The following is a 16,838-nucleotide window of genomic DNA, read 5'->3' as shown; positions in this document are numbered from 1 at the left end:
GTGTAGCAGGGGAGGAGACAAAGCGTCGCTCCGGGGAGAATAGCAGCGGCTGCGTAGCAAAGCGTGTCCCCGGTTCTGCGTTAAATCGACGCGTACCCTACGCCGTAGGATCTGCGTTGGTGTAACGCGGAACCATAAATCAGCCTTTAGTCACCTCGTCTTCAAACAGGAAGATTGAATTTAATTCTAAACAGGTACACCACGGTTATTTACTCCAATTCCTCATCATTTGACTTCTTATGTTACAAGACAAATGAATCATGTTAACTGTAAAGAAATCACAACACTGAATTTTCACAAATGGCAACTTTATTGTTAAAATATATAAATAAAATTTATGCGCTATTGCTGGCTCAAGGAGGTGCTTGAAAGATCTGAAACCACAGAAGAAAAATGTATTACGGTACTAATAGAGCCCCGAGCCCGAAGCCTCCGGGTTCGGAGCTCCGGAACCCGGGGCTCCTCGACGGTCCGGTCCGTGAGCAGCCCCCGCAGCTCCGTATGCGGCGCCGGGGCTCCGGAGCTAAGCTAAATACTTAGCCCATGCAAAGATCATGCAAATAACATAAAAAAAAAAAAAGGAACTTACCGCTGACTCGTGTGCAGTTGCCGGGTCCGTGCTGTGGGAACTGATCCTTTTATGAGGGTAAATGTCGATGCAAAATCTCATTTCTACTCTCCCTCGCTGTGGAAACTGCCAACGCTTCGGAACAATGGCAGACGCTCGAGCCGACGGAGAGAGCTGGTTGTGGGCGTGGTTTCAGCAGCGGAGGCCGAACCTCTGCGCCTCGGGTGACGTCACCCTAGGCGCACATTTTATTCGGCTCAAAAAAAATCACGTGACACTGGGGGATTCTGTAAGGCGGGGGTCAGATACCTTGCAGAAATTAATGGGGTTTTGTCTCCCCTGTGCTGGCAGGGTGTGGGGAGACCACTTTATATATGTTAAAACAAGAAAAAACGTGTTTTTCATAATATGTCCCCTTTAAGGTTCTGCGTCAAACCAACGCAGAGCACACGCCGTCACCGTGACGCCGTCATGAACCCTTCGGACTTCTCCGTTACTCAATTTCGTCGCGGTGCAGTACCCCTGGGACCGCTAGTTAGCGATCTTTTTCTGAATGGTTTATCCGACTTTTCCGGTCACAGTGAATCAAAAAGATAAGGACAACTATTGTGCAAAAAACCAAAACAAAAAAAATCACACAAACGAAGAAAAGAGCCCTGAAAGTTCACTACTGCTTCAAACCGGAAACCGGAAATGTGTTGCTTCCAAGTGAACCAATCACAGCCCTCTCCGTCTGCGTGTGGTCTGCGTCGCCTCGACGCGTAGTTACAATTGTCGGGAGGTGACGTCAGTGACGGCGTGTGGTCTGCGTCGACCCAAACCACACGCCGTAGGTACGGCGTCGTTTTGACGCAGAACCATATTTCAGCCTTCAATTAGAATCAGGTGTGTTGATGCAGGGAAACAACTAAAACATGCAGGACACCGGCCCTCGAGGACCGACTTTGGACACCCCTGTTCTATAGGAATGTCTTTTTTGTTGAAAACGTCGATGACTTAAGCTGCTTTCACATAGAACGCGGTTTGCGCCGCGCACACCGCCCGGTGGGGGCAGAGTCGGCGGCGAGTGGGCGCAGAGTCGGCTCGGAGCAAGGCGCGCATCACGTACACATTTGTTGCAAGTTGCTAGGCGACCGAAAAAAGGTTTTCCGGTCTGGCGCCCTTTTCCCACTCGTTTGGACGTACAGTAGCTACAGCTCGGTTTGAAAAATGTATCTGTCCCTGCTTCAAAGAAAAGCCCTGGCTTTAGTTTTTCTTCTGAGGAGGAGAAGGAGACGAGCATTTTTAACCACATCTTTACAGCTTTGTTCATAGCAACTGGTGCCTCTACGCAAGGCAAGTTTATTTGTATAGCACATTTCAGCAACACGGCAATCCAAAGTGCTTTACTTAATGAAAACATGAAAAGTAAAGAGGGAAAAAAAAAAGATAGTACGAGCTACAGTGCAGTGGCATAAATGTCCTTATGTCTCAAATATAGACATAGGAGCATTTAAAAATGCTTTTTGGTAAAGAAAACCCGGGCAATTATTCTGTCTGATGTCACCGTTGTTGCATATGTCGGCATAGCAGGATGTTTAATCCCTATAGAAGAATTTCTGACGGAGAGCAACAAATCATCGAATGGTGTCCTCCCATTCCTACTTAAGGTTTATACATGAACATAGTTTATGATCTATAATTACTCCTAGAAATTTTTTTTCATATACTCTTTCAATTCTTACTCTCATACTCTTGCAAAATGTAATGACAACCCTCCCTCTACCCCATCATGTAACCCCGTGGCCACGGTTACATGATGTTTTTTAATTCGGAATTAATAATTCGGAATTAAATAATTCCGAATAAACTATTTTCCTTTGAGTTTACATGGAAATAGTAATTCCAAATTGAGGTTTACATGGAAAACACGTTTGATCAGCTTTCTCCAATTCCTCTACAGGTCTGGGGGTTGGGAATGTTCTGATTGGATAGGGGGGGGACCGGAAGTTACGTCTACCGGAAGAAAAACAAACTTAGCCGCTACAACTTTGAAAAACTCACAATTTTTATGTTTCCTGCCATCTGTTCTTTTAATGATTTCTATGTATTAAATAAATGTCTCTGCTTTTGACCAGCGTTTACTGCTGCTGCATCTTGAAACTTTGTTAGGAAAACCAGCCCAGCAGGAATATAAGATCATGGAGACAGACGGGCGAGGGAACGAGCAGAAAGAAAGACCGGAATTAATTTAAAGAGGAATGAGTGTAAACATGATCTGGAATTATTCTGTTCGGATTTAAAATCGGAATAAACCAGCCACTTACTTCGGAATTAAGTTTTTTTCGGAATGGCCATTTTCATTTGGAATTAGGTGTTTACATGGTCATTTTTACTCATTTTAAATCGGGATTTAATTTAAAATCTGAATTAAAGAGGAATTAAACTTCCCATGTAAATGCACTGCTTGTCTGATGAACTGGTCTGTAGATCGGCTCTTCACGTGTCAAGGGTCTGTGGGTGGTTTTAGTCATGAGTGACTTGGCAGTTGTCTGGGACACTGAGGTAGTTGTAAGACAAAGCTCACTTCAATAAACAGTACCTGTTTTTTGCTGATATGGTTATTTTTAGATTTAAACTTCTGTAAGGTCAACATGATAATGTTGCATCAATGCTGTGTTACTAAGGACAGCATAAGGACCTCTACAGGAGATCCATCCTGCCCACAGCAAAGACTTGAGGGGCATGACTACTGCAACAATTAATTTCCCTTTGGGGATAAATAAAGTATTTTTAAATTTGAGTTGATGTAGCTATAACTTTACCATATCTGAGGGATATTTCAGTAATATCACACTTGACATATTTGAAAAATGCCTCTATTTGGTATTATTAAAGTGTTTTTTCAGCAGTGGAGATGGGCTTTTTAAAACCTTGAAACAATTCACAGTATAAGAATGTACGTGCCTTTTAAGTTTACAGTGTTTAATCATTGACTTGTCGATGAAATCATATTATAGTTGGAATGAATTAGGACAGTAAGGTATAGCATAATTTACCAATATGTTTGCTAGTTTTTTTTTTATAGCTCTTGACATTTTCTCTGTCAGATGATTGGCACTTAGTCACCCAGCACAAAGTATTATCACTATATGAGCCCAGATATACTTGCAGTTCAGAACGCGTACGCATCATGGCCGTGTTAAAGATATTTATTCGGAGAATTTCAGTTTTGAATACGAGGATAGTGACAAAATAAAACACTTAAAAGAGAAGTGCTGACTTTTTTGGCACACTGGCGTAAATATCTGCGCCAATTTTTAAAAATAAATAAACGTAATTGTACTAGAAAAATCTCTAAATCACAAAGAAACACTCTCGGATGTAATAAGACAGATTTTGCTTTTAATTAAATTTCCTATAAAAAAGCTAAATATAAAAAAAACATACTTGTTTCTGTTTATCTTTGTAAAATGATATTAAAAGTATCTTACATAATTTGAAAAAAAACGAGAAATTTCAAGAAAAGATCCTGAAGAAATATATTTTACATAATTAGAGTGTAAACAAAGTGCATATTTCCTTTAAAATTAACTAAACTGATATTGGATTAGATAACAATAGAAAAAAAAAAAAGAATTAGAAAAAAAAAAATTTGCACCGTTTTTGTTATTTTGAGCGTGCGAGAAATAAATTGGTCAAATCCGGCCCGCCAAGCAAAATGAGTTTGACACGCCTGCTCTAGACCAATCTGAGCACCTCTCCTACTAAAGGTGCGTTTCCCCTCTCAGGAGTTCCAGGTAGACTTTTTTGGGGCTGGATTGTTGGCACATGTCGCCGTTACCAGGAGCCGTCCTGCAAAAGTGGCTTTCACAAACTTTTAATGGGGCGGCAGGGCTCCAGACTGCGACCTAATGCTCGCATTTTGCGGCCAAAATTTGAGTATGTGCGACTGAATTTCATGTCCACTCGCACACGTGCGACCAGTAAATTTGAGTCGGGGGATCTATTTATTTATTTTTTTCATTTAATTTCACCAGCTGGTATTACGCCCGGACTACATTTAATGCGACACAACGCGCTGCGCCGCGCACATAAAGTTAGAAGAAAGAGATGGCGGGTATGTTTGGTATTAGTAACATCATGCTCAGGCAATAAGTCTGCAACGGGCCAGATGGGAGACACATGTAGCTCAGTGCTTAACTTTTATTTAAAAAAAAAAAAAAGAATTATGGTTCCGCCTTAAATCGACGCAGAGCCTACGCCGTAGGCTACGGCGCGTTGTTGTAACGCGGAACCATAAATCAGCATTCACCCGGTACATACATAGGTTCCTCTAAACATCTGTCCCTGCTACAGTTTTAACTAAAAGAAAATGTGCTCCAATACAGCAGGTCTCATAATTTTATTTTGAACATTGCCAAAACTCTAACTTAAAACGTAACTAGAACTTAAAATTTGCTCGACACAAATGAAAGTTAAATTTTAACACGTGGGAAAAACACCTAACCTTTTAAGTGATGTGTGTTGTCAGGTGTAATGGCATTTTTAGGTTAGAAATAAGAATATTTCTTGGTAAGATCCTTAGTTATTTGAGTGAAGGCAGTGCATTTGGTCAACTGGTGTAAGTTCAGGGTTTTAGTAAAGACACAAGTAGGGAAATGTTATTGGCCAGTACCCCCAATATTTGTACATTTGTTAAGTACTGTGTTTAACAGTTAAATTCATGGCTGAAAGGTTACTAAGCACTTTGTTACCAAGCACTTTTTTATCATGTGAATGTATGTTTTTTTTATATATAATGACAGCAATGGTGCTGTCAGTTTACTTTATGTTGCGGCATCTTTAAAAGTGCACAATAAAATGTAACACTGCATTTGAAACAGCACATTGTGGTAATTCATTAATCTATTATGAAATACGTATTACTAATACACTGAAATGTAGTAAATGTAAAAATTTGGTAATCGTGTCGATAAACGATGTGCGCTCCTAAAATTTCTGATTGTGCCCCTAAAAATGTTCAGTTAGGGGCTACTGTGCTCCTAGTGAAAAAAGTTAGTCTGGAGCCCTGGGCGGGGAGAAAAAACCCCAATAAGCGGAAGCGCTGATAATGAAGTGTGTATAAATAATGAATAGACTTCATGTGTTGGTCTTGTATGAGGAATGATGCTGTTTTGTGGCCTCAATATAGTTTAAAAATGACTGATACTAAATGTTTTGTCCTGGAAGGTTTTTCTGGCCCGTTTTTCTTTAGGCACGGGGGTACTTAAGGACAAATATCCTCTGGCTATTTGTTTAAGGTCAGGAGTGCAACGTGTCACACTATTAAGATGCCAAACGATATGACGACATGCTGCTGGACGCTCCTAAGCTGCACAAACCCTGTGGTGGGATGAGCAGGGCGGCTGGTGGGCGGCCGGTGGGTGGCGTGGAATGCAGCCTTGTATAGGCTCTCTGGGGTCTGAGGGCCTCCCTTCTCCTCCTCTTCCACCTCTTCCTCTCTTGCATACCAAAGCTGCTTCAGTCACTCACCTGCCAGCTGAAACGGGAGGGAAACTTAAGCACATTTTTAAAATGGAGGCTCTAGGCCAATCGGGTGACAGGAGCCTTTAAAATGAAAAAAGAAAAAAGGAGAGGAAGGATTGTGCTGCTTCTAACTTGACACTATTAATAAGAGCTTGGTGTCAGATTTAGACCGTGCTTCGTCGTACTGAAATGAGAGGTGATTTGCAATTGGAGTAGAGCATGCTCTGGACTGTCGTGGGGGGGCGGTGTGTGTGAAGTCACCCGGCCAGCAAAGTTATTTTCTGATCAGTGGTTCTGCCATGGCCAATCAACAAAATGGACACTAATGGCCTTTAATCACACTGTCAAAGCTAATGTTGTCTTTCAGTGTGGCTCACACCACTGTGGTCACTTAGAGCATCGTGATGGACATTCAGGGCTGTGTTTGAGTCACTGCAGCAGCAGACATGCAGTCCCGCTGTTCTGTCCATTTCTGCTGCTTCGTCCAAAAATGCTACCGCCACATAAACCCATAGTCTTTTCTATTGATTTTTGCTACCCTATCAAAAAAAGCTCCCTAATGGTTTTCTACCTTTTGTAGAGCTACAATTTTACTGTTTTACTCCCTAGCCCACTTCCTTTTCCCCCCAAGTGGTCCTTGTCTCTTTCCAGCCCGTCTTTGTAAATAAGAATGTTCTTAATGACCTGCCTGGTTAAATAAAGGCCATTGACTGAATGAATATCAAATAAAGTGATAGAATTGTTTTTTTTTCTCTCTTTATCGTATAATGTTCACAAAGTATAATGCAATTCATGTCATGGGTAGTTTATTTTTTAAAGGATCAAATACTCAACATCCCATATTATCCATTTTAAATCAATATTTCAGGGGTAGCATAATTTGATAGTCCAGTAACATCCTATCAAATAATGCTCCCGTCACTTGATGCATTCAGGTAAGATACTAATCACCTCACTGCCACTGCAGGACGAATGTCAGCATACTAACACCTCAATTTATCCATTTTAAATCAATATTTCAAGGGTAGCATGATTTGATACCGTTGGACTGAAGGGATGCAAAAAATGATGGGCGTGGCAATCAAATTTAGAAAATCGACTGCGCACGTGCGCAGAACCACAATGTAGCAGAACACCGGGACATAATGACCAAACACAACCCCCTTATTATGACCATTCATGTAGATGTCATATCTGTTAACCCTCCCATCTTTCGACAGCCTCCCAGTCAAACGGCAGTCTGAAGAAGCAGAGGAGCCGGGGCATATTCAGCACATTCTTCTGCTGCTTCCGCAACTACAATGTGGAACCACCAGCCTCCAACGCCAACACCAGCCCCCTGCCTCCACCTGCCGAAGAGAACGGCTCGCCTCCCAAGGTTCGCCTCCCGCCCGTCTTACCAAAAACACCCTTGTATTTCCCAAGCCCAAAAACTCAAGTCTCCAAGCGTATTTGATTCGTTGATAATGGTCTGTTGGTGAGAGTAGTGTTTTAACCCTGTGAACCTGTTTGTTTAGTGTACAAGTTCTTCTCCTAACCCTCACCTGATTTGTGTGTTTGTCCTGATCTCTCTTGTGTTGTAGTGTGACCAGGTCGAGGTCATCCCTGTCCCTTGTGTATGTATTGCGTTTATTTCTTTTCCTTTGCATGCAGGCTGAGTGGGCCGGTGCTGGCGCATCCATAACTGCTACTCGGGGAGCTTTGGCTCACCTCCCTTTACTGCAGTTCCTTTAAAGCTGATTGGAGCCCTTGCGGTTTGGAAAGCACATGTTCACGTACGGTTTTGAATGTCTGAGTGCTTCACCTGCATTAGTGACGCTGGGTGATTGTGAAACACATGCCAGCTACTGCATGATTGATATAAAGCCGTTTTCATTAATCACCCAGGACCTTCTCTTGCAAGAAGCAGATCCTACTGATGTGCCATGCAGTTAAATTGTGTAAAGAGGACAAATCTTCAACTCGGCTGGAATGAATTAAGCTTGTCCCCCAAAGAACAACTTAGACATTTAACCGTGTCACCCCTCGTTTTAGCAACCACTTGGTCAACTAACCCAGCGGTTACTATAGGTAGCTCAACCCTTTCATGCATCTACTTTCATATACTCTGTCTGTACTGAGAACTGGTTTGTTCTTTAAATAATTCTGTCATGCACTCTCATTTTACATTTACTGACATTTTTAAACTTGCCTAACAAACTAACCTTTGCATGGCCTTTAGCCTCCAAGAACGTGTGACATTTAACTCAGATGTGACAAAAATACAAGGATTTCACAGTGGCTCATGAAAGTTAATGGTTGGACTTTGAACTTTAATTGTAACACAAATCAAGAATGGTAGCCATCCTTTAAATAGCTCCTCAAATTTGAAGGAAAATATGATAAACGGGCACGGTAGTGCAGCCGGTAGTTCAGCCGTCTTACAGCCAGCAGGTCCCAGGTTCAATTCCCGCTGTGTGCGTGTTAAGTTCCCTTGGTAGCTAATGTGAGCTACCCTCAAAACATGCAACAGTCCTGGGCTCTACTGCCCCCTCTGGTGGGGAGGATCTGGCTGGAATAACGTGATCCTTCCACGCACTACGTCCGGCTGGAGAAGCCCCAGCCGGTCTGGTGAAAAGAAGCTGCTCACTCCTCAGGTTAACCCACCCTCGCCCCGTCCAGACCATATCCAGCACACTCACTCAAAATTTACAAAACTAGCTCATTTAGAAATCTTGTACAAACCAAAGGTCTATTAGATCCTATCCAATAAAGTATTTAGTAAAAAAAAAATGATTATACCAGTAAATATCCACAAACAGCCGCTCTTCATCTCGACCGTGGTCGGAAAAGCACATGTTATTTGTTATTTGACACAGTGTTACAAAAACATGTGTAAAATACTCATTTTCTGTGGTATTGTTATCAAATTTGAACTTGCACTAGATCAGGCTGTGATCTCAGTGTGTTTTCAAACCAATAAGTCACAGATTCATCTGCAGACATCTGATTACAAAACATTCATTCATTCATTATCTTACCCGCTTTATCCCTTGCGGGGTCACGGGGGTCTGCTGGAGCCTATCCCAGCTTATTTTAGGTGAGAGGCAGGGGTTACACCCTGGACAGGTCACCAGTCCATCACAGGGCCACACATAGACACACAAACCATGCTCACAATCACACTCACGCTCACACCTACGGACAATTTATAATCACCAATTAACCTAGCATGCATGTTTTTGGACTGTGGGAGGAAGCCGGAGTACCCGGAGAAAACCCACGCAAGCACGGGGAGAACATGCAAACTCCACACAGAAAGGCCCCTGCCGGGCCTGGGAGTCGAACCGGGGACCTTCTTGCTGTGAGGCAACAGTGCTAACCACTAAGCCACCGTGCTGCCTTGATTACAAAACAAATTTACAAAAATAAAAACCTTCTATTTCAGTGTGTTCAAACTGAGATTACTGAATTATAGTAGCAGTTAGTGATTCTGAGAGTTGGGGGAAGAACTTCAGAGTGTTACCTTTCAAAAGAGACCAGAACCATCCATGAACTTCAAACGGTTCAAGAACAGCTTTCAATTGTCTTTGGGTATAACTTGGATAGGCGTTTTGGGCGACTTTTACAAGTGCGGGAACAGGTTAAGAAGCTCAGTGCGGGCCCCGGGCCGAGGCCTCCCGGGGTTGGGAGAGGGAGCAATGCCCAGGACGGACTTAGGTAGGAGACCTGGGGGGGAAAATCAGGATAAAAATATGGGGGGGGGGGAGCTAAATGTCTGTGACTGAAGTGTGGACCCGGGGAGATTCCCACATCACGACTAAGTTCCCTTTGTCAGGTGTTAAGTTTAACCAAAAATAATAATACAGTTATGATCTATTGTTTAAAGTCTTGTTTGCGATCAGTGAACATGTCTCTAAAAATGTAGTACACTCTTCTTTTATTAACAGTCTGAACAATAAAGTTATGACTGACTTCACTTGTTCAGTAACGTTTTGGACATGCGTTTCACGTTAAATGTGATTTGCATTGCGTAGTTTACTCGTTAAACCTTAATACCTGTGCTGTGGTCGCTAAGAGAGGTGAACGGTGAAAATACCGTCACTGTCCACACAATGATGGACCTGATTGAATGATACGTTGGAGTCTTTGGATGTGGCAGCAGAGTCGCTGCTGACGAGGAACTCAAGTGGTGCTCTTTTTTAAGCTTTTGCTTAATTTATCCCAATATTCTGACTTTTATCGCTTTTTTGTTCTTGTTCATTGTAATTCTATACATTATTTAATGCAGCCACACATACTCTCTCTCTGTCTCTGTGTGGCTTCAGGGCCTTGCTTTCTCTCAGTATATCTGACAGTATCTCCTTCTGTCCCCCCCATAGCCACCAGCCAAATACCTCCTACCAGAGATGAACATTTCTGACTGTGGTAAAAAGTGTGTGGTTATTGACTTGGATGAAACACTTGTGCACAGCTCATTCAAGGTAAGAAAGAGGCTAAAACCACAGCTTTACTGTTGACGTGCTGACAGCTGTGCAACGCTCTCTGTACCTCTGAACCAAGTGTGTGCGTGTGTGTACATATATTTATATATGTATAAATATATATACACATGCATACATACATACATGCATGCATACATCAGAAGAAACTGAAAAACACTTTATTCAGTGCTTCACTTTGTCTTCCAACTACTTTATAACGTTTACTAACGATGTACTTCAGGAAATACTTCTAAAGAGCTACTGTACACTTGAGATCTCCAGTGTTTTGAGTTTGAGTTTGTTTCTCCATATTTCTTCATTTTTTCCATCTCAACTTCAGTTTTATTTGATCACAACGGTTGCATTATCTGGTAAAAGAGAGGCAACAAATAAGTGATATTTTGGTTGAAATAATACTGATTATTTTCTTTTTCTGCCGTCTAAGTGATGTTTTCAGGAGGTTGTTGGATATAACGTCCATGCTATAATAGCTCAGCCTCAGATATTAGTTTGCAGGTGCAGCAAATGTGGTGTTGTACTTTTTACATGTCGCTTTTAAATCATTAATTACGATGTCTTTAATTCAGCTCACTTCAGCTTCTTTTATTCAGCACCACATTATGAAACTATTATACACAATCCTACATTGTTACGCTACATTTCTCAACTGGACTCTGATCAACTGCAGTCCATCTCGTAAACACAGCTCCTTGGTGGGGAAAAAAGAAAATTGTGACAAGATAGAGAACTATCTAAAAAGCAAAAGTGATGCAGTATAGACTTCCAAAACATAGCTTTCACTGCAACTTGGCTGGCCGGAGAAAATCCCCTGCTGTTTTCAAAATCTTATGCCACTTTGACTGTCTGCTGCAGCTAAGACAATTTCACAGACCCCACTAAAAAAAACCAAAACCTAGTCGGCAGACTGGAAAGTACGGAAGAGTGTTAGGGCCAGGCAGGAGAAAAGTAACATTTTAGAGGAGGGAGATTTTTTTTCATTATGCACTTCGAGAAAAAAGTCGAAATGTTGAGAAAAAAGTCGAAATGTCGAGAATAATGTTGAAGTACAATTTCGAGAAAAAAGTCGAAATGTATTTCAACTTTATTCTCGAAATTCCGACTTTATTCACGAAATTTCAACTTCATTCTTGAAATTGTATTTCAACATTAATCTTGACATTTCGACTTTTTTCTTCACGTTTCGACTTTTTTCTCGAAATACACAATAAGAAAAAAATCTTCCCCGTTCAAATATTTTTTCTCCTGCATGGCCCTGATACTCTTCCCTAGTAAAGGAAGCTCCATGCAGCTGGTAGGACCTTTACTGGTAATTTCTGGTACTAAGGCAGGAGTTTCAGTAAAGTCTATAAATTGTTGTTTGTGTCCACAGCCCATCAGCAATGCTGACTTCATCGTACCGGTGGAGATTGATGGTACCGTTCATCAGGTATTGTACAGAACCACTGACAAGGCCTTCTATTAAATGCTTATTAAAGCTATTTTAGCTGGTTTTAGTTGTCCATCTCCATCCTGGTGCCAAGATCCTGGAGTGACTGGCTGTTATCGGGTTCAAGTAATCCAGGATAGGCTGTGAATATCCTGGTTGGCCTATTCATGATTACTTGCACTGGGTGGCAGCCCCTGGGCGGAGAAGCGCCGGAAACACCCCCACAATGATGTGTCTGTGAATACGTTTACATGCAGTCAAAATTCGGGTTTTGCTAATATTCCGGTGACTGAAACATTGGGAATAATCTGTTTCCATGTGTGAGCAAACAGGGTTATCCCTGTATACATGGTAATTAATCATTCTGGATATCTGTATCAAACCACAACGCACGGAGAACATCATGACGCAATTCCCGTCATTTCCGCTTCTTCTTCCTGTATCCAAATTCAAAACAAATGCTGCTTCGCGCAACTTTTCTCTCACCTTCTTGTAAATCTTCTATCCCGGTACTTTCTACCGTCTACAAATGTAGAAATGTTCATATCCTTCATTACATTTATGAAGTGATTAGTCTCCTCCTGGTCTTGGTTTCTCCGTGTTTAGAAGAACTTCCTGGACTCAAAAGACCAGGATTCCTTGTGAACAGAGCATGTGCAGAAAACAAATTCCTGTTCTGTTTGATGGGGATATTCTGTTTGGCGTTTACATGACCCAATATTCAGGTTTTAAAAGGAGGAACACAGGGGTCATATTGGGGTTTTTAAAAACCCCAATATGAGCAAATTCTGGTTATTCAAAGGGGTTATTGGTGTTTACATGGCCGTGCAAATTCGAGTTATTGACAATATTGGGGTTTTAAAAGGGTTATTGATGCATGGAAACGTAGTCTGTGTTGCAGCAAAATGACTCAGCTGTCGTGTCGCTCCACTTCTGAATGGACCTGCTTCTCACAATGCCAATGGTTTTGCTGATGCTTGTCGGATAATCTTCAGTTCTTATCTGGGACTAAAACCCCCTGTCTGTTCAGGTGTATGTGCTGAAGAGACCACACGTGGATGAGTTTCTGCAGAAGATGGGGGAATTATTTGAATGTGTGCTCTTCACAGCCAGCCTCGCCAAGGTTTGTAACGATCTCCTGCTTCATCTGACTTGTTCTGATCCAACCAGTGGAACTATAAACCCATCTGCTCATGCCATCTGAACTTTCACATTTCCTTTGATTTGCTCTCCGTCCGTCTCCTTGCCCAAATAAAGCGTGGGTAAGTGCGATGCCTCAGAAAGCAGAGGTGCAGTGACTCGTCCTCCGTAGCAGCAGGCTCTTCCTGCCGAGTACCAGGCCCGGAGGCAGCAGTGCTTTCTTGTGTCATAGAGTAGACTTTCCCCAGGCCCCTTCCGTGTGGAGTATGATTGTACGGTGGCCGAGACCCGACATTGCTGAAAATGAAAGAAACGCTGCAAATAAAATAAACGCTTTTCAAATAAAATAAATGCTGCAAATAAAAACAAACGCCGCTGCAAATAAAAAAAAAACGATGCAAATAAAAAAGCCACAACAGAAGTGAATTACCGGGAACTATTTTTGCTGTTGTACCGGTGTTTTTTACGTGAGAGGAGAAGAAGAAGACGAAGAGGACGTAAGTGAAAAGGAAGAAATAAGAAGAGCGAGGAATAAGAAGAACAACGAACGAGAAAATAAGTGAAAAGGTTAGTGTTCAACGTCGCTACGTGTAATTTTTAATGTGCAACACCGGTGCATCGGCAAAAATAGTCCCTGGTAATTCACTTCTGTTGTGGCTTTTTTATTTGTGTAGTTTTTTTATTTTATTTGCAGTGGGTTTTCTTTATATTTGCAGTTTTTTATTTGCAGCGGCGTTTCTTTTTGTTTGCAGCGTTTATTTTATTTGCTAAGCGTTTCTTTTATTTGCAGCGGCGTTTGTTTCTGTTTGCAGCGTTACTTTTATTTTCAGCAATGGCGGGTCTCGGCCACCGTAAGATAGCTTTCAAAAAGATGTGTCCATGTTATGACTATTTGTGTTGTTAATGATAAACATTTGTACGTAAATAAAAAAGTTGTACCCAAAATTCTGCTGTCACACACACGAGTCTGATAAATGATTAGGGTTAGGATTGTTTTTATGCGAGTATGGATCTAAAAGCTGTGAGTGCAACGTCTTATGAACACAACTCTAATTTCTACGACTACGAGTCTTCACTGAGAACACAAACTCAAGTTTTTGGGTACGAGTCGAAAAACTGTTGAAATGACGTCAAAGGCAGGTCAGGGGAAAGCAATGGAACCCTGAATGATGCTGAAGCCATTTTGTAAATAACTCTGCACTGACCGAGAACAGTCACCAAAGAGGAATTGAAACCGAACTTATACAATTAACGTTATATATATATTATAAATATACAAAATGGACCGATCTATATGCCAATTGGCACAATTTATAACGTTAAATCATTAAAAGCCATATTTTGGTCAACATTATGTCTCAAATTAGTTTTGTTTTTGTCTTCATTAGTAGCTAATGCAATAACTAACTGGCATGTCATCAGCTTGTAAGCTAAAGCAGTCTGTCTTTACGTCCATAAACTGTATATTATTTAAAGGGGACCTATTATGGCATTTAATGTCTATTTTAAACAGGCCTTGAATGTCTTCAAAACAAGCTTTTGATTGTTTTTTCTACATAGATTAGAAATTCAGCCTCTGGCCCATGTCTTTATTTTTACCGTTTCTAACCTCATTATCTATGCGGGATTCTGAGTGGGCGGGGCTATGATAATGAGGCTCTGTGCTGATTGGCTGCCTGAATGACGCGATACACCGCTACGAAAAAATGACGGAAGCTCCGGCCGGCGGAGTTGAGGCTGATTTATGGTTCCGCATTGGTGTAACGCAGAACCATAATTCAGGCTTTATGCGAGCGAACGTCAGCGACAAAATCACTTCCATTGCTTTATTTTCTATTGGACTGTCCTAACTGGCCGTTTTAAGCTGAACATTTGTCGGACGCCCTGCTTCTATTTTCTTCCTGCCGCTCGCGTTGAAAGCCGGTTGAAAGCGCTGTAGGAAACGGTCACGGATGAGGAACGGCTGATCCTGTTAGTTGAAATGAGAAGTTATCTCTATGATTCCTCCTCATTTCACTACAAAAACCTCAATAAAGTGGCAGCTGCTGGAGGGAGATGGACAGAGAGCGTCCGATGTCACGCAGTGCGACGTGATAGTCGGACGCTCGCATGCAGTTACACGGTTTTATAGTTGTGGGTGTGGTTTGTATTTTGGTTCCGTAACGACGGGAGCAGAATCTTATTGGCTCGTAGATCCACATCAGACAGGATGGATCATCCGGACAGCTGTACAGACACTGCAGAATCTGGTTGTTTTCCTCCTCCTCTGAGTTGGCAGGCTGAGGGGAGACCACTTTATATATGTTAAAGCAAGAGAAACCTGTTTTTCATAATAGGTCCCCTTTAAAACAGTACAATTTCATGAAATAAATAACTAAATAAAAATAATTAATGTTGGTAGGGTTATTTCCCGTTGGTGCTTACCCTGCGTTAGCGGCGTCCATGGCTGCTCCGTTGCCCACAAACTTGAGTTCGTGTTCTCAGGGAAGACTACTAGTCGTAGAAATTAGAGTTGTATTCATAAGACTTTGCACTCACAGCTTTTAGAAACCAAGTTTTTGGGTGACATGCTGGATGAGAATTTGAATTGGAAATCACATATACATTATACAAAGATAAAAATATCAAAAACAATTGCTCTGTTACACAAAGTAAAGGATTCATTGGACAACAAAGCATTGTACATTTTCTATAACACTCTTTGATTGTTCCATATCTGACCTACTGTGTTGAAGTTTGGGGAAATGCCGATAGATGGATAGATGGATAGATGGATAGATGGATAGATGGATAGATGGATGGATAGATAGATAGATAGATAGATTTACTTTATTAATCCCGAAGGAAATTCAAGAGTGGCCAACTGCTCACAGAATCAGTCACACACACAACTAGTATGATAAAACAGATTAATAAATATCTAAAATAAATAAATGTAAATGTAAAACATATATTCAGTCAATTTTCATTTTGCAAAAAAGAGTCATAATAATAATCAGTAGAAAACGATATAGAGATCCAACAAATCCATTATTCCTTCAGTTAAAATTGTTGAAATTTCATGAATTAGTAGATTATAGTATTCTGCAAATTATGTTAAAGCTCATAAAAAACTTTACCACATTCAGAAAAGATTTGAAAAAAGAGAAAGCAAGTATACTTAGTAGTTGTTTTTTTATTTTTAATTTGTTATTTGTGAATTTATTTCTTGGAAAAAGGGGCAGATTAGAAAAGATTCTTCTTCTTTCTGCTCCCTTGTCATTCACAATTTATGAACATTTGTGTTTGTATTGAATTGTTTTTATTTTTTGAATGAAATAAAGAATAAAATAAAAATAATAGATTCATACTCGCATAAAAACAATCTTAACCCTAATAATTTATCAGACTCGTGTGTGACAGCAGAATTTTGGGTACAAATTTTTTATTTACGTACAAATGTTTATCATTACGAATAGTTGTAACATGGACACATCTTTTTGAAAGCGATCCTACTCCATACTGTGTTAGCTGAACGGTCGTGAAGGCCCACATGCTTGGCTTGTTTCACAAACATTGTTTAGTATTTAGTTTTCAGTGTGAAATATTGGACCTGCAACATTTACTGCCCTGCACAGAGAGCCCAGCTCGGGCTGCCGTGCATCCTTGTGTTCCACAAGAGGAGGATTTTGAAGGACGTGTCTTACATGTTTGTGTGTGTTTGGCTCGGCCA

General features: G+C 41.1%; 1 protein-coding gene across 2 annotated transcripts in view; it reads left to right on the top strand.

Annotated features, from left to right (window-relative positions):
* Positions 1–16,838, top strand: part of LOC133453142 (CTD small phosphatase-like protein) — a 38,110-nt gene that overhangs the window by 14,059 nt on the left and 7,213 nt on the right. The window contains exons 2-6 of one of the 2 annotated variants that reach the window (XM_061733027.1): positions 7,297–7,454; positions 7,660–7,692; positions 10,438–10,539; positions 11,930–11,986; positions 13,017–13,109. In XM_061733027.1, the coding sequence (XP_061589011.1) occupies positions 7,297–7,454; positions 7,660–7,692; positions 10,438–10,539; positions 11,930–11,986; positions 13,017–13,109 (443 nt within the window). The remainder of the gene's footprint in view (positions 1–7,296; positions 7,455–7,659; positions 7,693–10,437; positions 10,540–11,929; positions 11,987–13,016; positions 13,110–16,838) is intronic. The other variant, XM_061733028.1, reaches the window with a different exon arrangement.

This window comes from Cololabis saira, chromosome 10 (genome assembly GCF_033807715.1).
Source record: "Cololabis saira isolate AMF1-May2022 chromosome 10, fColSai1.1, whole genome shotgun sequence".
NCBI lineage: Eukaryota > Metazoa > Chordata > Actinopteri > Beloniformes > Belonidae > Cololabis > Cololabis saira.
The sequence above is the reverse complement of the archived record's forward strand: the minus strand, read 5'-3'. Positions and strand labels throughout refer to the sequence as shown.